Raw genomic sequence first — 23,102 nt, 5'->3', positions numbered from 1 at the left:
AGATCCTCCTAAACCAAATATCAAGTTTCAAAGTAGTTTGGACAGTGAGATGTAGGGTTTAAAATTCTCAAGGGTAGGAAATAGATTATAATACTTATTGTAATGGTGATAACTAATTAGTAAAAGCATTTTGTACCTCAAAGTATCAACCTTCCACAATGAAATCCAATACTATTTACTTAGTACTAATGACCTTACAAACTAATCAATAAAAGTTTCTGATTTTTGGGGTTATTATTGAGGTCTGTAATTATACTAAGAGTAAGTTGTACTGATTCAGCCAGGTTGGTACCGTTCTGAATACTTGATTCTTCATATGTGAGTGCTTTGAAAGTACAGGGCAGTGCAGTGGAACCTTATCTCACAAACACACACAAATTTTCAATGAGGTCACTGGACTACAAGTAGAAGTGCCAACTTCAGCAAATTCTTTATCCTGATATGAAACAGCCAAATTGCTGCTCATTGCAGTTGTGCTATCAGAGCCTGCACCATCCTGCATGTGGATTATCAACATTTTCACAGCACGAACAAAATTATATCAAATATTCCAGGACCACTGACACAAATGGGCAGCCTTATTCAGTAGAGAAAAGATTTTTCTCCTTTCTGTCGCACATCATTTCTCTGTCAGCATTTCAAACTTTGTTAAATGTGTGTATTCTTAAACATACATGTCAGATGATTGGATATGCAACAAACACATTTTGCCAGAAACAAATTATTTTATTTACACAAACACAAATGTTATAACATGATACAAAATACTGGACTCCAAACAATACAGAAAGGGAAGATGGAGTGAGAGGGGAGAAGGAAATTTGAGATTTACGTCAGCTTGATTATGACAAAAATTATAAACATCTGCTGCAATACAATACTGTTAATAAATCACTATACACACACTTAGCACTTCACCTAAATACAGACATTTAACTTATTGACAATTCTATTAGTGACACTGGGTGGTGTCAATGGATACAAAAACAATAAAATGTGGTTTAAATGCAAATTTAACAGTTTTTGTAGTTATATATTTGAAAATAAATTCAAATAGATTGTTGCCAACATAGCAAGGAAATTGTTACAGACAGACTGTTTCACCACATGATACATCCATCCTCCAGTAGATTCTAGATAAAGGCTTTTTACCTCATTGGAACAAATATATATCAAGGCAGAATAAAATCAACAGGAAAAGAATGTTCCATAGTCAATTATGGTTGCCAAGACTGTATGGTGAAAAGGTTAAAGCAACACAGTACACTTTAATAACACAAGCTATATCTGCACTTTGCTGTTATACAGTGTAATGCAAGCTGTCATCAAAACTTGCTTTTGTTCCTCCAACAGAGATGTCTATTAAAATTGTACATTTGAACACCAAGCTATACCCTAGTGGAAAATCTAGCATACAGAATTTTGGCAAAGTTACTTTGCACCTGTAAAGAATCCTAAAGGGAAATAATGACTACACCTCTCCCAGTTAGAATGCTTATACAAACTAGGTAATTAATTAGAATGGCCTTTTGACTTATATTTAGTATTGCATTTCAATCTTTGTTGAAGGCATTTGATGTAACAAAAGAAAATTATGAAGCAAGTCCATCTATCACTAAAATCTACAGGGTGGGCTCTGGAAGAAGCATTTTCCAGACACGAGGCACACATTGGAAAAATCAATATTTGTACAGGAAACCCAGTTTCACTGTTTAAAACACATCACCTCCTCCATCTTACAGCTGAGCAGTTATGTTATATTTATCTTTAAACTGTATTTAAAACAATGTAACAGCACAATTTTTGTACAAACATTAAGATCTGAACAAATAATTTAAACCACCTCCCATCTTTACCCCAGTCTTGTACACTTAAGGTCACCATAAAGTCCATATTTCATATCAAATCACACTATCTTTATCAAATGAAATCGCTCCTTTCATCTTGAAAGCTAATACGCTGCAGCATTCTTATGGTCAGAAAAGCCCATCCAGTGGACCTTAAAATCAAAGCAACTTCTTATTAAAACTTTCCATCACTTCATAAATAGAGGAATGAAAACGGGATTCAACTAAAACTGAAAGAGGAATGTACGCAATAACTATTAAAACTGGAATTTTCAACTGCATTCCAGCTGAGACTTTAACATTACTATATCCACCCAAAGTCATTATTGAAAAAGTTATAGTATTTAATCCACCCAAACAGCAGCAAATCTATGAATTTAAACAATATATTCTATATATACAATTATTTATATTGTATGTTTTCAAGCTAAAAATGTAAAATATATTTTGTTTACTAAAATACATCAATACCAAGCTGCTTGCGTGAAAAAAAACACCATTTTACAAAATTCACGCCAATGTTGCAGATGGCAAGTAAAGCTTCATTTTACTGTTGTGAAATGCATGGCTGCACTTCTTTTACCTTCTATGGCCAACCCAAGTACGGCAGCAATTCTTAATTAACCTGTATTGAGAGGCCCAGCCTTTCACTTCAATCATTTACAGATTCACTGAATCAATCTTATAGCTGTCTGTCTATTGAAACAACTACTACCATGCTTAACACAGGTCCTGTCTGTCATCTCTTTGATGGTATATTTTTGTAACTATTGATTTAATGACAGGACGATGTTCACAAACATTCATTCAGTCTTGGTGTCTCTCACTTAGTTCTCATCAAATAACCCAACTTTTCTCTACTGGTGAAACTATAAAGCCTACTTCTCTCTAACCTTTACATTATTAAATATTTAAGATTTTGCATAAACCAGTTTTGAGAAACTCCTTCATTATTTTACCAGCGTTTGCAAATGGCTTGTTAATCAACTATATTGTCATGTTTTGAATTCCCTGCCAAGGCAGTAAAATGTTCTGACTTTTTAAAAACAGAAAAATAATCTATTTTACCATTTACTGTTCAATGAAAGAGTGAAATCCCCCATCCGCTGTTTAACTACTACATTCACATGAGTACATAGCTGTCTTCTGTAAGCCTTTAAAAAGCATGTATCTAATAGAATTCCTACTGCTAAATGCATCAATTCAGTCACACAAAATTATCAAGGTTATCAATTTGCTTCCATCTGGACATTACATTTAGTGCTACAATTCAACAATCGTTGTACCCGCTCTTTTAAAATCCGGCTGACTTAATTAGTTTGCCTTCTAATTTTAGAAAAGCATTGAGATAAACATACATCATTTATAGCCTTCTTGATTGAAATATGAATTCTCTGAGCTTGGTGCTCAAATTAAACACTACGTTTTGTGAAGGAAAATGATTACAAGGACCTCTGAAGTTCAGCTGAAAATATTCCAATGTTAGACCTGCAGTCCAAAGAGCTCAGTTTAGTTCTCCTTGCCAGGTGAACCTCAATACAGAAAGCAAACAGCAAACCACCTTACCCAGCAGAAACTACAAGCCTGTTAAACATATTAGGAGTAAAAAAAAGACAAAAATAACAATTTTCTGAATATATAAACAATAAAATTGTATGAAAATTATATTGTGTTAACCTCTCTTTTCAAATTTTAAAACTTTAAGGTAACAAAGAAGGAAACCAAAATTAGGGTTCTTCAAACGGCAACTGGAGAACTTGAAAGGACATATTACAAGAGTATTTACACAACTAAACTGAAACAGTTGGTCATCAGCAAATACACAAATAAAGTTTAAGAAATTTTACAAAAAGAAATAAATAAACCAAATGTTTATACAGAGAGGGGTGTTGTTCATCTGTGACTAAAAGCAGCTGAAGATCTTTCAATCAGATGATCATGCCATTTTTGACTATGTTCCAAAAATCAACAGCAGTATTTCATTGATGTAAATTAAGGCATTTAAAAATGAAGTTGTGAGTTTCAACCATTTTTTTTTTTTTTTTTTTTTAAAGGCACAAATTTCCTTTCAATTTTCCTGACAAAATTATTATACTGCTTCCTCTCCATCATTTTTTCTTTCCTGCTTTTCAACATCCTCTAGGAAGCTGATTCATCAACTCTCATAAGCATTTCAAACGCTAATATCTTACCACTGCATTTAGGCTAGGGATCTGAAATCAAAGCCTCAAGTGTTTTGTAACCTTTAAAACATTATTCTCCCTTAAGGGAGAACAGATGAACTTTGAAGAAATACAAAGCTGCGGTGTCCCTTTAAACTCTTCAATTTCAGGTCTTCAAATACAGACAGATTGGCTAGTGAATCTAGCTTGAAGACTAGATGTTTTTCCACAACAGTTCAAGTTCAATACAATAACACTGTCAGAGGCAGACAATGGACACTGTATGTCTGATAGACTTTAAAGGAGGTTACAAGAAAGATTCACACAGGTGACGGTAATATGACCATTGGCACTTTACATTGCTGGCTCTTCTTCCATTGGTTCGTCCCCTTGCCTGAAAAATAATAATGTCTTAATTTATCTCAATGGAAGTGGCCAGAAGAGTCCTACAATGTTTCAAACTTCCATGTACTGTGCCTTTTAAAAATAAATCAGTTTTTAGCACTTTGCAGTTTCAGTTATCTTTAATATCTTTATAGACTTTTCATATTAAAAAATCAGCTGATTCAAATAACTATTTTCATGGTAAATTATCATGGTAAATTCCAAAGTGAAAAATAAACTCAGCATATTTAATTCACTGTTCTTCTCGTTAAAGATGTAGAGTTTAAGTTATGGTACCCTACATTGTTAAATATTTTCAGATTATTAAAGAGGAAGAGGAAGGTGAATAGATCGCACATTTTTTCCAGTTCTGACAAACAGTCTCAGACCCGAAATGTTAACCGTTTCTCTTTGTACTTTGTTTTTATTTCTGATTTCCAGCACCTGCAGTATTTTAATTTTCACATGACTTTTAATTGTGGCTAAAAAGCTGACAAAGAAATGGAGATTCAATTGAACATTCTATGCACTTAGCAAAATTATGAGAAACGGTGGCTCTTCCCATTAAATCAAAATTATCTCTCTTTACCACCTCCTCCCTCCCCTAGTTTTTTTTAAAAAAAGACTTAACCAATCAATTTAAAGTGTGAAGATAAGGTCAAAAACATTGCCAGATTTCAATGATGGAATTGACTCATGATGAATTGAACTCCAATAAACTGGATTGTACTGACAGCTACCTGGAAAATCAGTGCCTGGCTAAAATGTATGCGTCAACATACTCCAAATTTCCATGGCACAGAACATGTGGGTGCATTAGACACCTCACTAAAAAGTGAAGATAAGTTTTTAACTATTTTAATTATCTTGAGTGAACTTACAATTTTAATGTGGTTTTATGCAAATTCACTAATAATTTTATTCACCATTTAAAATTATTTACATATTTTATTTTGCTGTTTCCAATCACTAGATTCATTCAGAAACTAACAAAGACCTTTAGTAGCATGTGCTAACACAAAGCCATTAGGGTGGTCTGCAAGCAAGGCCTTAGTTTAAATTACCTGTGGCCTAGTCACTGCTGACAGATTGTTCTACTTTATCGATTGGTTGTGGCACTGGGTGGACACTGGAGGCTCTGTGACCATGGGACTACCTAAGAGTAGTCAACATAAGACAAGGTTCACATCCAGCACAATCCAGGCCAAAAATGATGAAGCATGCAGCAGTTAAAAACTGCCAAAGTAGCTATCAGCATTTCTGTAGTCTTTGTCATTGTCATAAGTAGCCAGTTTGGATACTGAAAATGAAAATCTTGTAAATTGAACAACTTTAACTAACTTGACGTTTGGAGAAAGCTTGATTCAAAATACCAATCAAGCTACAATCTAAAACAGTTTCCAAATTCATACAACACTGCTTATGGTAAAAATCTCTTCCCTCAAAATCACTTCTCTCGTCAGTGTGTACTGACAGAAGTGGGCTGGAACATCAAAAGCACCATTTAAAGGGAATCACAAAGTGTCATCAATCAAATAAAACCATGAATATAGTTAATAAGATTTACTTCCAGGTTTGCTGGTGGCTCTGCCACTTGGCATTGCATTTAGACTTAAACATTACAATGTCTACTAGACGCTTCTTATAGTGTAACTTCAACATTTGCTAGAAAATCTGAACACAGAAGATTTTAAGATGCCGCCAGTAGGAATTAATGACAAGAGTTTTATGTCTGTGCTGGCAACAAATTTACCAATTACTTCATGCTGGGAGGTTCTTCTGTCATATTAAGAACTGAAAGCCCAGTGACCAAGAGGACCAGATCATCAAAACACTCATGAACAAAATACAAGATCCCCACAAAAAGATTTTGTCCGAATTGGAATTTTGATTGAGAGAAAACCTGTAGAGGCCTACTAATTAGCTAAAGCCAAGGATAGATGAAAAATTTCACTGGATTAAAAACATAGGTAAACTCTACATAAAATCAATTTAGCATCTCTTCTATTATTTAGAAATAACCATAGCAAAAAAAAAATTGGTAACATTCAGCAGATTAAGCAGCAAGAGCAGAGGAAAAAAAAAATCAAACCAATGTTTGGGTCATCAGAACTGGAAAAGTGACAGAATATGAGGAGTTTTAACGTTGCAGAGAATGGTAAAGGTGGAGAAAGCAGAGGGAATTTCTATGAGATGTGCAGACCCACGTTGTCAAGATAATGATTCCTTTAAAAAGCAGCAGTTACAAAGAGAGATCTTCCATCAATAGTCTTTTTTTCCATCTGGTTGTACCTGCTCTTGCATTAAGCAACTTCCCCTTCAAATCAATTAGTTTCTCAAAATCAAAGTTTTAGCTATAGAATCTTGCACAGGCTCAAGCTATGCCTACCACTTTACTGAGAAACTAAGAGGTAAGCATAGCACTGGGTTAGCACTGTGGGAAATACCCATTTTCTCATTTATTCAGACCACGTACCATAATCCTTTCCAACTAATCTATATAATACTAAAACTCTCATGCTCTGTCTGTGACCTCCAATCAGCACAAAATGCGCATACAGCGGCACTTTTTTTGGCTAAATTGAATTAAAATGAGCTAACTTACAGAATGCAGGCAAAGTTCAGGGTTATATATTCGTATAAAGTTGCTCATTCGCCAAAAAATCAACAGACTGACTTTCACCCGAGAGCTGATCGGCCATTATGGAAATCGGACAGCCCGATGCAATGTGCACGGCCAGCCTCAGCAGCGACACCTACCGGAGCAAAAGGGCAGAGCAGCTCTATTTCGAGGGGTCACATTCTGCTAATCACCATCAGCATGTGCAGGATTGGGACAGATCTAACTGCCACCCATCAATAAGAGATAATTACATCTTATTGTAATGACGTACTTTGAGACACTCATAAAATCCTTTGCTGCAGTCAGAGGACTATATCACGTCCATTTAGGAGAGCGTCAACCACATCAAGAATAATCAGCATCCTTTGGTGTTAGTGCTTCATATCTTCTATCCAGCATTAGGGTAAAAAAAAAATGGTCAGCCTAATTATGCCACGTGGAAAGGGAAGGGAGACATTACGGTCAAGAGATGACACCAAACGTCGGTGGGAAGCAGCAAGGCGAGGGAGAGAACAAGAATCGGATGAGGCCAGGGACTCCAGGATCAAAAAGAGTCAGGACAAAATAAGACGAGAGAAGGGAGATAGAAGAGGAGAAGCATGGACGTCTCCAGGATCAGAGACAAAGAATAAACAGAAGAGATGAAGAGACAGGGGATGAAAGGGCTGCACGTCTCCAGAATGACAATGAGAGGCACGAGGGTGGCAGATAAACCAGAAATGATGCCATTAAAAGTGTCCTTCGTTAAATGAGGAGCTATATTTGCTTTGCTACGCATCGTTCTTCTTTAATAAACTGAGGTTTTCTACTTCAGTTTCCAAAGCAAAGCGATACCAATAGCATTCAGGAAAATTTAATGTTCATTCTGGTCACCTCAGACTGCACTATCCTTGTCTCAAAGTGTGCCCCAACGGGTCACCCCGTTGTCTAGTATTAATAACCTTTTTAGCTCCTGCTGCAATTGTGACTACAACAACTTTCAGTACATTTCCTTGTAAAAACTTTATTCCATTCTTTTAACTTTGTTATCTCTGTTGTACATGCTCTGACTCTGAGACTTTCCATATGAGTGCCTTACGGCTGTCTTTCTTTTCATTAACCACAACTTTTCCCCTCCTCGAAACTCAAGACTTCTGAACTGCTTCTCTACTTCTCACACTGCTGCTCCCAGCCAGCACAAGGATGAGATTCCTCCTGCCCCACCTTCAATGCTACCAGCCTCTATATTGAACAGATCATCCTCTGCCTACTTTAGTCAGATTCAACCAGATACAGTAATGAGCAAAAGTCTTAGGCACTCCAGATTTTTATAAGGTTTCAGATGGTGTGGCCTCCACAGAGCCCTGATCTCAACAGCATTGAGGCTGTCTGGGATTAGCTGGGGAGACCGAAACAAGCAAGACAGCCAAAGTCTGCAGAAGAACTGTGGGAAGTTCTCCAAGATGCTTGGAACAACTTATCAGCTGAATTTCTTATACAACTGCACGACAGTGTACCAAAGAAAACAGATGCAGTTTCAAAGGCAAAGGGTGGTCACACCAAATATTGATTTGCTTTAGTATTTTACTGTTCACTGCCCTTCATGGTAATTTTTTTTGATATTTAGAAACATTTCACATAATTTTTTTAAAGCATCTTTGCTTTAGAGATTTTTTTTAACATATGCCTACGACTTTTGCACAGGACTGTATCTTCTCATTTTTCTCTTCAGTATCCTGAAGGACCATTCCCTCCATAACTACACCTGGATCACTCTTCACTTCCACCAAGAATTCCCTTTCCCATGGAAGTACGGAACAATGACAAACCTGCTGTTTTATCACTTTCCTTCCCAGCATACAGAGACCCAAAAAGTCCTTCCTTGTGAAGCAGCTATTAACTTGCACCTCTCACAATGTGGTCCCCTCTTCTTTGACAAAATGCAGATTTAGTGACAGTTTTGCAGAAAATCTCCATTCAGTTTACAAGGGGTATCCTGAGTTTCTAGCTGCCTATCAGTTAAATTCTCCATCCCACTCCGCCCCTTTATTATTCCTTATTTATATAAATTGATTTGAAGGCAAAAGCGCAAGGTTTGATCAATAAGTTTGTGGATGACATGAACTTAAGTGCTGTTAATAGTGAAGAAGGTTATTATGGATTAAAGGTGACCTGGGTCAGTTAGGGAAGTGGGTTGAGGAGTTGCAAGTGCATTTCAATACAGTTAAATGTGAAGTGATGCATTTTGGAAAGTTAAACCAGCATAGGATTTACCTTATTAATGGAAAGGTGCTAGGGAGTGTAACGGAACAGAGGGACTTAAGAGTACAAGTACACAGCTTGTTGAAAATGGTACCATAGGTAGACAGTGTGGTGAAAAAGGAATTTAGTACCCTGGCCTTCATCAGTCAGGGCATTAAGTATAGGAGTAGGGGCATTATGTCGCAATTGTATAAGTGAGGCCACACTTGGAGTCCTGTGGACAGTTCTGGTCATCCAGTTATAGGAAAGATGTATTTAAGTTGGAAAGAGTGCATAAAAGATTTATGAAGATGTTGCCAGAGTAGAGGGCTAAAGTTACAGGGAGAGCTTGGTCAGGCCAAATCTTTATTTCTTGAAGTGTAGGAGAATGAGGGGACCTTATAGAAACTTTTAACATTATGAGAGGTATAGATAATGTGGATGGTAAGTCTTTTCTCCAGGGTAGGGAAGTGCAAAACTAGCTGACATGCAGAACTAGAGGGATTAGATGACAGTGCGAGAGGAAAGATTTAAAAGGGAGCTGAGGGACAACATTTTCATGCAGAGAGTGGCAGGTATATGGAACAAGCTGCCAGAAGAAGTGGTTGAGGAAGGTACAATAGTATCATTTAAGCAGCACTTGGTAAGTGGGGTTTGGGGCTGACAGGGGCATGGATGGAATGCAGGAAATTGGAACGAGCTGGGTGGGGCACAGATTCTTGGGCCGTGCTTTATTAATCTATGACTCTTGTATTGCTCCAACAATGCCCAATGCAAGTGCAAAGAACAACACCTCAGTCTATGCTCTGGGCATGTTGTAGCTCTTGGGATTTATTTTATTTACTTATCTACTTAGGGATACTGCGCGGAGTAGGCCCTTCGGCCCATGCAACCCCCGACAACCCAATTAACCTTAATATAATTCAGGGATTAATCTAACCGGTACATGTTTGGGCTGTGGAAGGAAACTGGAGCACTTGAGGAAAACCCATGCATTCCACAGGGATGACATACAGAGGCTACTTACAGACAGTGTTGTAATTAAACTCTGACACCCAGAATGGTTATAGCATCGTGCTAACTGCTATTTTTTCACTTTGAAGGATCCTTGACCCAAAAATGAAACTTCAAGTGTTTCTGTCCCCACTGCTGCTGCTCAACCTCATGAGTGCTTCCATCATTTTTTGTTTTCATCTTGCTTTGCAGCTTTTGCTCCGATTCTTATTCATTAGGAAAGAGATGAAATAATTACCTGGCCTCTGGTTCAGAACTGCTCTGCTCGGTGTCTACTGTCAGAGAGGCTAATGCTGTAACAGTTGCTGCTTCTTCTTTCTCGTGCTTTTGGGCCTCCAGTAGGGAGTAACTCACTGTGGAAGCAAAACGCTTCACCGAACTCCAGTGTTTGCCTGAAAGTCAAATTATCAATGCTTGGAAAATTTGTCAAGTTTTCTCATTAATGGGACATAAACAACTGCAGCTCATGTATATAGTGCAACTATTGTGCATATGGTGTACCTATCATTGCTGCAAAAAGATACAAGACTATATATGCAGTAAGTATTCAAGAAATCTCCTTTCTTCAATCAAGGCAGAGGAGTTTGAGATAAAGCACAGAATCATAATCTCACTGCACATTCTGGAAAGGATAATTTCCCATTGGCAATCTTATTCTAAAGATGCCCAAATTAGGGAATCCATCCAATGAGCATACATTCGGATCGAACAGTAATCTTCTGGTCTTTGTTTATTTTAATACAGACTTTACCAAGCAATCACTGGGAGAAGGTTGTGTCATTTACAAAAAGTGAGTCAGGATGGCATTGGTTCTACTATTGCCAATCTATACAACTTAGGCCCATTTTATAGCTGCATATGAATTGCTTCAGATGGAGGCAGTTTTACAAATGTCAGGGGACTGTTCTGTTTATAATGCAGTGTAGATTTCAGAGCACGTTTGGCAACACAGCAATGGCTGCCCCTTTGAGGCTATTGATCAATTGCAAACATGCAAGGACAACCTAATTTGTGGCTCTTGATGTTTACGGAAATAAATGATTTATGGAGCTCTGTAATGTAAGAACATTCATATGGCATACTGTGCCCTCAGAATTAATGGCAGTTTTACGTTTGCGTGGCTGATAGCTTATATGTGCATGGTTGCTCTGAAGCTACAAGGAAAACATTTTCAAGGCACCATCATCGGATCAATTTTATTACAATGTTGCTACCAAGCCACTGTTGTGGTGAAGAGGAAGTACAGTTGGCCCTCCTTTTCCACGAGGGATTGGTTCTGGGACCCCTCGCGGGTACCAAAAAACACAGATGCTCAAGTCCCTTATTCAACCAGTCTCAATGCGGTGGACCTTTAGGACCCAGCGGAACCCCGGACCTTATTTAACTTCTCTCAGTGTGGTGGACACTAGGACCCGGCAGCGGAGCTCTGAATCTGCCGTGTTTCTGTTCACGAAAATAATCACCATCACGATTTAAAATAAAGTGGAAATAATAAAGTGATCGGAAAGAGGTGAAACGCCATCAGTCATTGGAAAAGCGTTAGGTTACAGTCGGTCAACGACTGGAACAATTTTAAAGGATAAAGTGAGAAAGGCCCTGCCCCGATGAAAGCTACAATTATTACTAAGCAACACAGTTGTTTCATTATTGGGTTTTGGGTTCTTGATCCTCCACATCAACCCGGCACGGATGGAGAGCACGCTCAGGAGCGATCTGTCACTGGATCGAACTCGGGAATTTCAGTTCCCGAGCCTGGCGCTGAAACATACGTTTCTTAAGTGTTTTATATGCATAGAAAGGTAAAATTTATACTATATACTAAGACAAATGTTTGACTAACTGACGCTAAATAATACCGGATGTACCTGTTCTGACTTACTTAGTAAGAGAACTTCCAGTTTTTTTTCGATCCCGATCCACGATAACCTACGCACATCCTCCCGTATACTTTAAATCATCTCTAGATTACTTATAATACCTAATACAATGTAAATGCTATGTAAATAGTTGTTATACTGCATTGTTTAGGGAATAATGACAAGAAAAAAAAGTCTGTACATGTTCGAACAACAAGTGCTGGAAGAGCACTTCCGGGTTTTCTCGGTTCGCGGTTGGTTGAATTTGCGCATGCGGAATTTGCAGATAAGGAGGGCCGACTGTATTAAGGAGCTTACTAATGTAATTTCTAACATTCCTGTCCATAAGCAGTACATCAACGAGAACATTAAGAGGTTACTTAGAGCAAAAACTTACTTTGAATCTCAATCACCTTCTCTAGTGATGCTACTGCATTTGCATTGGGTTTTTGCTGAAGTATTTCTTGAGGCAGAGGATCCAGCTGGTAAGATTTATTTAAAAAAACAAGGTATAAATTTTATATATACATATATACATTAATTATTCTAGCACTGGTAGGTAACAAGGAAGTAAAACTTACAAGGTAATTTATGTCAGAGGAAAAGGATCAAATTTCATAATTTACGGACAGCATTAAGGGGCAAAAGCCACTGCCTTCTATTAATTGAACTTGTAAAGGACATTCAATTAGTTATAAATTACAAGCAGACATGTTTATGAAAAAGAAAAAAGTTATGGTAAAATTCAAATATTCTATGGACTAAAAGTGATTTCAGCTGTGACTCTTCCATTTCATTTAATGTTATATTACCTTTCAAAGCGCATTGAATGCATCAATATATCAAAAAACAATTGTCAGTTTAGCACCTCTGCTGTTAAAAATGTATCTTTACAACACGATCTGGTTTTGATTTTGACTGTTCTGCATACCTCATTACCCAGCAGGGCTGATACACAGGCTTCAGATGCATCACAGATGGCAGTGAGATCATGTCCTCCTTCCAAGGCAAGAACCACACGTCCTGCAGCTAACTTCATCAGCTGTTTGGTCAGGTAGCCAAAACCTGAGAAAGAAACACACATGAAGTATACAGATTAGTTGTGAAAACATTTTGAGAAGTTATGTTATACAGAAATATTTTGATGATACATCATGAATTGACATCATGCCCTTGAACATAATTACAATAATTAAAATATGGATCATGCTTGTCCCATCTTCTGAAAACAAAAGCACATACAAAAGCCTAAAAATTTATTCCCTCTTAGTACCACCAAGAACATTACATAATGGCTTTATAAAGTAGTCCAATGAGTTAGACAGGGCTAAGTTTTGAAATTGGAAAACAGGTATAGCTGCTGCTATGTAGCATGCTTAATATTATTGATAAGGGGAGAATCTTTAGGAAGAAGTACTTTATTCATGCTAACAAGTTATTAACCTTTATTTAATCTGATAGGAACTACAACAAAACGTAAAAGCATTTCTGTTAGCTGTCAAATATCATCTGCAATAATTATGATGATGTATAAGGTAATTTTGTTAAGCTTTATAGCTGTCACATTTGTTAGATTTAATGACCTCTCATTCATTAACAAACTCATGAAGATACTTATAAATATCAGAAAACAAATAAAATTGCAGATGCTGGAAGCTCAAACAGAAATGCTGAAAGAACTCAGCCAGTCAAGCAGCATCTATTGAAAGGGTCTTTGACTTGAAATGTTAACTGGTTTCTCTTTCCCCAGTTCTTACAGTATTTGTTTTTGTTTGCCTACAGATATTGCCTGACTTCAATGACAGAGTTTATCACAAAATTATAGATTATTGATAGAAGTTCAATGTATTAATTATTGTAAATTAAAACTATAGAATACAAAAAAACTACTCCTTGTTATATGGAGTTCTTCTGAATTACACATTTGAGTTCATTTCATTTCAGTCCTTGAAAGGCTAATAAGATAAACACTGAATGCAAACATTCCATTAGGTCACAACTTCCATGGTTTTCCACTTTCACTACAATACACAATCCATAAATTTGTACGAAGGTTGAATGATAAACTGGATGACATTAAATTGCACAATGAAAACATATTTAATGGGTAAACAAACTCATGGCATTGAAGCTACTCACTATCCTGCTTGCCAAAATATCAGTAATTTTTTTTCTGCACTTGACCTTAATAACCTCTGGTTTTAATTCCACAGTCCATGGCAAGGGACATGATATACTTCCCAAGTTGTATTTCAACTACAATTAAATATAATCAAATTTTATCTATGTACTTTTAAAGAAACTTAATGGATATATCAAAATATTTCTATGCAATGTGACCAATATATTGGTATATTTGAATGCTTTCTTCAAACTGCTACCTTTAATCTAATTCTGGAAAATGAAAGAATTAACACAGTACAGATCATTACATCTTATCAAATAAGCTTTTTTAACATTTTAATGAGTAATAATCAATTTAGTGTCTAGTGTCTATTAACTTTGCTCAATAAAGGCTTATACAGTATAAAACCATTAATAGTTTTGTTTTAAAATGCGTACTTTTGCAGGAAGCTTATTGCGTGCACATGGGAAAGAATAGTACTTTCTATATAAGTATCTCTAGGTTTATTGAAGAAGTCTCTCTACAGCTACTTTTATAGTTCAGGTAAGATCATGAGGTGTTAATGTTAATAAACTAGCTTCTGTTTATTACACTTCTACCATGTTAAAAACCTGTATGTGAGCAAAGTGAATTGGAAACTGTGCTGTAAGTAACAGTATCCAATTCTTGAATGCCTGTCTTAAGGATTTCAAACCAAAGATATATTACTGTAAATCTTACATTCGGTAATTTAACATTGATATTTTTCTGTTACCTTATTAATATTTACATCCAACTGTTATGTAACTTAAAATTTGGACAATACTTTCAAAATGTGAAAATTATCCAAATCAACATTATATGCACTTGTCTCATTATACTTCAGTTTTCCCTGTATGCAGTCACAGTCAAGAAGATGAAGGCAGAATCATTGACTTTTTTGAAAAAAGTTACTGGTAGCATATAATCGCTTGCTGTCCTGGGTAATTTTGAAATAGGCCTGAAAGCTCAAGGCAGGAAATTATAAGTTAGAAATATTTTTATGTAACAAAGCAAGCTTGAAATAAATAGGGTATAAAATAACTTTTGCAGAGAATAGATTAAACTAATTTTATATTTTTAAATCTGAAAAGGTATTTTAATATTTAAAGCATTTTGTGTCTGAGATAACAAATACTGAAGTCCAAATATATTTGATTGATTTTGAATCAAAAACTAGAATTTGAACATGGTAGATTCTTGTCATCTCAAAACAGTGATGACTGCAGTGATTAAAGCAGCAATGCTTTAAATTGCGGAGGAATCATAACAAATGCACTCATGGAAATCTCATGAGACATGCTCTCTTATCGAGGCAGGATTCTGGTATATCTCCTCTGCACCCTCTCTGAAGCTTCCACATCCTTCATATGTAACATCCTTCTTATAAAGAGGTGACTAGAACTGAACTCAATACTCTAAGTGTGGTCTAACCAGAGTTTTATAGAGCTGCAACATTATCCAGCAGCTCTTGAAATCAATCCTGACTAATGAAGTAGTCAGTGACAACAGAAAAAATACAAAAAACTCAAGACGTCATACTGTCTAGTGCAGAATACCAATAACCCAATGACTTGGCAGATTTTTTCCCCACTGACCCCAATCTAGAAATTGATAAAGGTCTCACAAATAATATGCTGATCTCCAAAGTAACCTCAGATTACACTAGCAACACACATCAAAGTTGCTGGTGAACGCAGCAGGCCAGGCAGCATCTCTAGGAAGAGGTACAGTCGACATTTCGGGCCGAGACCCTTCGTCAGGACTAACTGAAGAGCTAGTAAGAGATTTGAAAGTGGGAGGGGGAGGGGGAGATCCAAAATGATAGGAGAAGACAGGAGGGGGAGGGATGGAGCCAAGAGCTGGACAGGTGATTGGCAAAAGGGATATGAGAGGATCATGGGACAGGAGGTCCGGGGAGAAGGAAAAGGGGGAGGGGGGGAAACCTAGAGGATGGGCAAGGGGTATAGTCAGAGGGACAGAGGGAGAAAAAGGAGAGTGAGAGAAAGAATGTGTGTATAAAAATAAGTAACAGATGGGGTACGAGGGGGAGGTGGGGCATTAGCAGAAGTTAGAAAAGTCGATGTTCATGCCATCAGGTTGGAGGCTACCCAGACGGAATATAAGGTGTTGTTCCTCCAACCTGAGTGTTGCTTCATCTTTACAGTAGAGGAGGCCGTGGATAGACATATGGGAATGGGATGTGGAATTAAAATGTGTGGCCACTGGGAGATCCTGCTTTCTCTGGCGGACAGAGCGTAGGTGTTCAGCGAAATGATCTCCCAGTCTGCGTCGGGTCTCGCCAATATATAGAAGGCCACATCGGGAGCACTGGACGCAGTATATCACCCCAGTCGACTCACAGGTGAAGTGTCGCCTCACCTGGAAGGACTGTCTGGGGCCCTGAATGGTGGTAAGGGAGGAAGTGTAAGGGCATGTGTAGCACTTGTTCCGCTTACAAGGATAAGTGCTAGGAGGGAGATCAGTGGGGAGGGATAGGGGGGACGGACAAGGGAGTCGCGTAGGGAGTGATCCTTGTGGAAAGCGGGGGGGGGGGGGGGAGGGAAAGATGTGCTTAGTGGTGGGGTCCCGTTGGAAGTGGCGGAAGTTACGGAGAATAATATGTTGGACCCGGAGGCTGGTGGGGTGGTAGGTGAGGACCAGGGGAACCCTATTCCTAGTGGAGTGGCGGGAGGATGGAGTGAGAGCAGATGTGCATGAAATGGGGGAGATGCATTTGAGAGCAGAGTTGATGGTGGAGGAAGGGAAACCCCTTTCTTTAAAAAGGACTTCTCCTTCGTCCTGGAATGAAAAGCCTCATCCTGAGAGCAGATGCGGCGGAGACGGAGGAATTACGAGAAGGGGATGGCATTTTTGCAAGAGACAGGGTGAGAAGAGGAATAACCCAGATAGCTGTGAGAGTCAGTAGGCTTATAGTAGACATCGGTAGATAAGCTGTCTGCAGAGACAGAGACAGAAAGATCTAGAAAGGGGAGGGAGGTGTCGGAAATGGACCAGGTAAACTTGAGGGCAGGGTGAAAGTTGGAGACAAAGTTAATAAAGTCAACGAGCTCTGCATGCGTGCAGGAATCAGCGCCAATGCAGTCGTCGATGTAGCGAAGGAAAGGTGGGGGACAGATACCAGAATAGGTTTGGAACATAGATTGTTCCACAAAGCCAACAAAAAAGCAGGCATAGCTCGGACCCATGCGGGTGCCCATAGCTACACCTTTAGTTTGGAGCAAGTGGGAGGAGCTCCCAGGGAGAAGGAAAAGGGGGAGAGGGGGGGAAAAGCCCAGAGGATGGGCAAGGGGTATAGTCAGAGGGAGAAAAAGGAGAGAGAGAAAGAATGTGTGTATATAAATAACAGATGGGGTACGAGGGGGAGGTGGGGCATTAGCAGAAGGATCTCCCCCTCCCCCTCTTAAATCTCTTACTAGCTCTTTCTTCAGTTAGTCCTGACGAAGGGTCTCGGCCCGAAACGTCGACTGTACCTCTTCCTAGAGATGCTGCCTGGCCTGCTGCGTTCACCAGCAACTTTGATGTGTGTTGCTTGAATTTCCAGCATCTGCAGAATTCCTGTTGTTTGCGTTCTCAGATTACACTATATAGTCATGGAGTCATACAGCATAGTATACAGTCACAGTGTTCCAACTTACACTTGGCTGTCGCAGAGTATCCACCAAGAGGTGAGGGATGTCCTTCGACAGCATCAAAACCAGCAGACACCAACACAACATCAGGGGAAAACTCACTGGCTATGGGCATCACAACCGTCCTAAAAAAAAATCAAAACACATTCTATGCAAGGGAAAATAAGTAAATCCACTAAGAAGGACTTCTTTTCTGGAGAATTTATGCTTTTAACAATTAAAATGGTTACAGTAATAAAATTCTGCACACTTTTCAAATGTATTTAACTGGAATAGATTGTACTTACTTTAAAAGTATAAACAGATTATATTTGGCAGATTTAATTTAATAGCTTTTACTTTTAGCTCATACAGGTTTACAAAAGGGACCCTGTCTCTAATGCTATTCTGAAAGCAGTTTGCTAAACCCAAGTATGAGTTCATATCCATGAAATGGTTGAACAGTAGGTGGCTGCTACTCACATTTGAAGGACTCTGGACTAACAAATACCACATGCCCATATCGTGTAAACTTTAGTCCAACAGCATTATGTCATTAATAGTGTTGGCACCATGCATATAAAAAGCACATGCAGTTCTATAAACTCTCTGCTGAAGGAGACTTTTTTTCAATATGTCTGAAAGTTAGTTTTAATGCAAAATTCATTGATATGAGGTTTTCAATGTAAGAAGTGATTCAATTTGTATAACGTAAAGAACAGCACAAAAACACATAAAAACACATTTATGTTGCATAGAGTTGGATTATTCTGTCAATAGTTTGTCAGGTTCAATTCTTGATCATAATCAATGTAGTTGATCTAAATTGTGGCAATAATGAAGCCACTTCAGTTTACTTCAATATTTTCATGCTTGGTTTGCTGAAGGACTGGGTGGTTGATGGTTGTGGTTGTGGGGATGCAGGGGAAAGGAAGTGCAAAGAAATTCTGCTGAAGTCTAGTGACAGGAATGCCTGCAGTTGTAATAACTCCAATGGTCAAACCTACATAAGACTACTTGTCACTGGGATGGATTTAATGAACTGTTGGAAAAGGGGGAACTCAACCACAATGAGTTATCATCTCCTTGAAGAACTCAGGGATTAATATCTGTATATTTGCTTGTTGCTGCTCATAAACCAAAGAATTACAAATACAGAACATTTGATGAATATAGCTCTTAAAGAGATCATGAATATTGATCCCAATAAGGGACATCAGTGCAAATGTGGTCATAACATGTTAGGTATCATTACATGCATGCTGCCAGACGTAGTAGAAACATGTCTTGTTCAGATAGTCTGTAGTATCTATGATAGAATCTTTTGTCATTTCTGGACAACAAAAATAAAATTTTAACAACAAACATAAGGTCCTTTACACAGGAAATATATGCACAGAGTCTCCCATGAATCATAATAAACTTCGCAAAGCCTATGTAAAGGTTCTCTAACCAAAACAATTTAGATAAAGCTTGCTTGCAACTTTTCAAAATGATGCTGTTAAACAACCAACTCAATTTGTTTGCCATTATTAAAGACCATGCTATAAGTACAGCAATGCTTGCACCTTTTTTTTGTTTGCAAACAAGGAAACAGCAGACATATGGCTTTTAAAGTCAGTAAAGTCAGCTGAACTTCCATGATTGAAAACAGCACCAGGATAATTTTCTAACATCAAACAATGATGGCCTCAAAGACAGCAGCTGGAACTACACAAGTGTAAGAACGAACCTAAGTCTACAAAATTTGTGATATGCTGGGTATGCAAAAAGGAAAAAGGGCAGCCTTCTGGATTTCATTATATTCAATTATCTGATCCAACTGCAGCCTGACCCTGTAGCATGCAAGCAAGGAAATTTGGCTTCTAGTCTGTTTAGTGTTATCCTGCCTGAGGCTCTTGACCATTTCCTGAAAGCCCCTTTTACCAAATGTTAGTTCCTTTTAATAAAATATTTTCGCAAATTCTATAGACTTTTTTTGCTTGCACTTTATTAGACTCTGCCTAAATCAAAGGATTTACGTAGTATTTGTGGATGGTTCTTTTGATCGTAAACTAAAGTAGTACATGACTAAATATACAACTTGTACAATTAACAATTCCTCAACCCAGATAAAATTGCAGCAGTGCTAATTACATGCAGGTGAACACCTGAAGCAATATTCTAAGCCTGATTTCACTATAAGTAAAATAATTACAAGGTTCAGAAAAATAACTTAATTGTAGCAATCAATCAATATTTAATCCTCAGGCATTTAAATTAAAGCTGTTTTGTATGATTCTTAATGAATTTACCTCCATTTTAATTGCATTTTTTATTTTTCTGCAGGAGAGTATTATGTAGGGTACAACCATTATACAAAAGAACACATGTATGTGGTAAGAGTACATGTGGGTACTGAGAGAAACACAATAATGTCATGCACATACTGTTATTAGGGAAAAAAATCAATCTTGCTAACACTGTTTTCTGACAATATAGGTAGTTCCATGTAATGAATGATCACCTGAAAGCTGTCAGGTACTCCACATCTCCATTAGAGGGATCCACACCACCTGTCCAAGCAATGTTGACATTGAATCCTACTCCAAGTCCTGTTCCAACCTTGAAAAGTCAATAAACAAAGGAGGATGTCTATAATAAAGCTTAATAAAAGGTAACTGCCAGAAGCAATTTTACTGAAGTGTGCAAATTCTGTTCACCAAGTTTAATTACTCTTATAGTTTCAAAGAAGATCGGAATATATGATGATAAAACATCTTTTATTTATTCATTTGTAGGATGCAGCTGTTGCTAGCAATGCTGGTCAGTCATATCTTTCATATTGCCTTTGGGGCTAGCATAAATGTGAGACTGAAATATAAAACTGATTCACTGACAAGTGGATGGCTTCTTCTGGTGAAAACATTTATCACCCAATATCTGCAAATGTCCTTATTCCAGGATGAATGTGACAGTGAGACAAACCTGATGCATTTTGGCAAGTTTCATTTAAAAAGTTAAGCCATGAAACAAAAATATGATTGCCAAGAAATCTCAGCACGTATTTGGAAGAATAGCTGCTTTTGCATGGAATCAGACATGGTGAATCTTCCTCTCGGAAAAAAAAACTCTGGGCCTCTTGTGAAAATTTCCATGATGCTCATGATATCTTTGCACTATGTACAAAGTACATATGTTGCATTAAAGAACATTACAGCACAAGAACAGGCCCTTCTGCCCACAATGTTGTTTCTCTAACATAACCATTTACACATTCTGGAACAACACACATAGTGCTGGAGCAATTCAGTGGGTCAGGCTACACTTATGGAGGGAAATGGACAGTCAACATTTTAGGTCGAGATTCTGATGAAAATATCATCTGTCCATTTCCCTCCATAAATGCAGAGTGACATTGAATTCCTCTTGCATTTCGTGTGTTGCTCCAGATTTCCAGCATCTGCTGTCTCACTAGTCTCTATTTGCACATACTGTTAGTAAATGCTAAGTATATTGTCATATAATTAAACTAATACAGGTACTCCCCAAGGTTCCATCCATGTGAACTGGTTATAACCTGAACTGTTTCGAAGTTCAAAATGCTGTAGTGAACCAAGTTCCTACACAGATGTCTGCAGCCCCCTAGCACCAAGTAAATCCATCCCACAGGTCTACCAAACTTGTCAATGTACCAATACAGACACTGTTTATCAGATTCTTGCTGATAGGCTGGCATAAAAGAGCTGACAACATTGTATCACATTATATAAATAATATGCATTTGGACCGTGAGGTTCTTGTCCACCTATAACCTTGGATTTGGTATAAAATTACTTCTTTGGCAGATTCCAGTGTTGGATACATCTTGTTGATGGTTCAAAAAGTGAAGTGAGATCAGACAATGGTCAACAAGTAAAAAATTGCTCCCTATAGCTTGAAGTCCAATTTGACTGAAATACAATGATTTAAAAATCAATGCATTAACATGAACAAAAGAAATGTGTAAGTGTCCAAATTCTATGATCAGTATATCTGTGACACCATTGTTTACACAGAGAAATGGTATGGTGATAGTATAAACAATATCTTGTATGCGAAAGGTAGATGACCATTACGTGCACTACTGATCTGTGTAAGGTAGGAATATGAGGTTGGATCCAGCAGCAAAGTCTCATAGATGTTCATTATGTAGCACTGCATTAACCTAGCTGTAGTCCCAATGGGCACATTGATTTCAAATGGAAGTAGTAAATGTTAAGAAAGTAGCCAGTTGCCTTTTAATTTAAATGTGTTTAATTGTTTAACTACATGAGTTCTTTGATTTTTTAAAATCAAGAAAAAGTATATTTTTCAAAAGTGCTTGAATATCACAAGTGTTCAATTTAAACCATTGCTCCAACTATTATGATCTGAGGGCAAAGTGTTACAAACTGTCAAGTGGACCTGCAGAAGGTCCACCACTGACACTCCCTGTGCTAATCTGTGCCTCTTTGAGAACCACAGCCCATCCTCAGAGCAAAAGTACAGGCAGCAAAAAAGACATGCACTGCAAGTGTAGATGATTGGCAAACTTGGCCAGCTTGTGGATCACCCCAATATGCTTTACTGTAGTTTGCAAGACAGCTAGGGCTTGCTAACTTAAAAAGTGCAAAAGACAGGGATTTGGTGAATGTAGTAGTTGGGTAAAAAAAAGGAAAGACTCATCTTTACATCTCCAATACATGCGACTTTTGTTAGCTGAAGGCTGGAGGTATGTCTTAGTATAAACCAGAGTTTTATATTTAAAAAAATCATTAAACAGTACTGTCAGGTATTGTGTATTAGTTCTTAATTGTTTTCAATGAATCCAGTGTAGGTTGCCGTGTTCTTTTGACTGTAAATGAACAAAATCAGCGCAATTAGTGTACATAATGGACAATTAGCGTACATAATGGACAATTAGCATACATAATGGACTGCCTTCATGCAATTTTTGCATCTTTCAAATCTTCATTTTCAATTTAACATTCAAGATAAATATTGATACTTACAAATTCTTTGTAGTTCCTAACTTGTTGAAGTAGTGAAATAGTTTCATTTTCACTCCTAGCAGTTCCTCGCATCTCCAAGCCTCAATGCTTGAAACCACAGTGAGCAAAATAGTTCAGAATCGTCTTACTGTTTATTTCTTGGCAACTATCAGTGACAAAAATCACTGCTTTTTGAACATTACCACATGGAACTGACACTATTTAAAAAA

The 23,102-nt window shown here is 37.7% G+C and overlaps 1 protein-coding gene across 7 annotated transcripts in view; it reads right to left on the bottom strand.

Annotated features, from left to right (window-relative positions):
* Positions 1–705: 705 nt before the first annotated feature.
* hdac5 (histone deacetylase 5) overlaps positions 706–23,102 on the bottom strand; it is a 338,912-nt gene continuing 316,515 nt past the window's right edge. For all 7 annotated transcript variants that reach the window (XM_072249379.1, XM_072249378.1, XM_072249377.1 and 4 more), the window contains 6 exons: positions 20,388–20,485; positions 17,909–18,027; positions 13,038–13,171; positions 12,504–12,588; positions 10,489–10,642; positions 706–4,403 (listed from right to left, as the gene is read on the bottom strand). In XM_072249379.1, the coding sequence (XP_072105480.1) occupies positions 4,364–4,403; positions 10,489–10,642; positions 12,504–12,588; positions 13,038–13,171; positions 17,909–18,027; positions 20,388–20,485 (630 nt within the window). In that variant the 3' untranslated portion in view covers positions 706–4,363. The remainder of the gene's footprint in view (positions 4,404–10,488; positions 10,643–12,503; positions 12,589–13,037; positions 13,172–17,908; positions 18,028–20,387; positions 20,486–23,102) is intronic.

The sequence above is a fragment of the Mobula birostris genome, chromosome X, assembly GCF_030028105.1.
Source record: "Mobula birostris isolate sMobBir1 chromosome X, sMobBir1.hap1, whole genome shotgun sequence".
Lineage (NCBI taxonomy): Eukaryota > Metazoa > Chordata > Chondrichthyes > Myliobatiformes > Myliobatidae > Mobula > Mobula birostris.
This window is presented reverse-complemented; position numbering and strand designations above follow the sequence as displayed.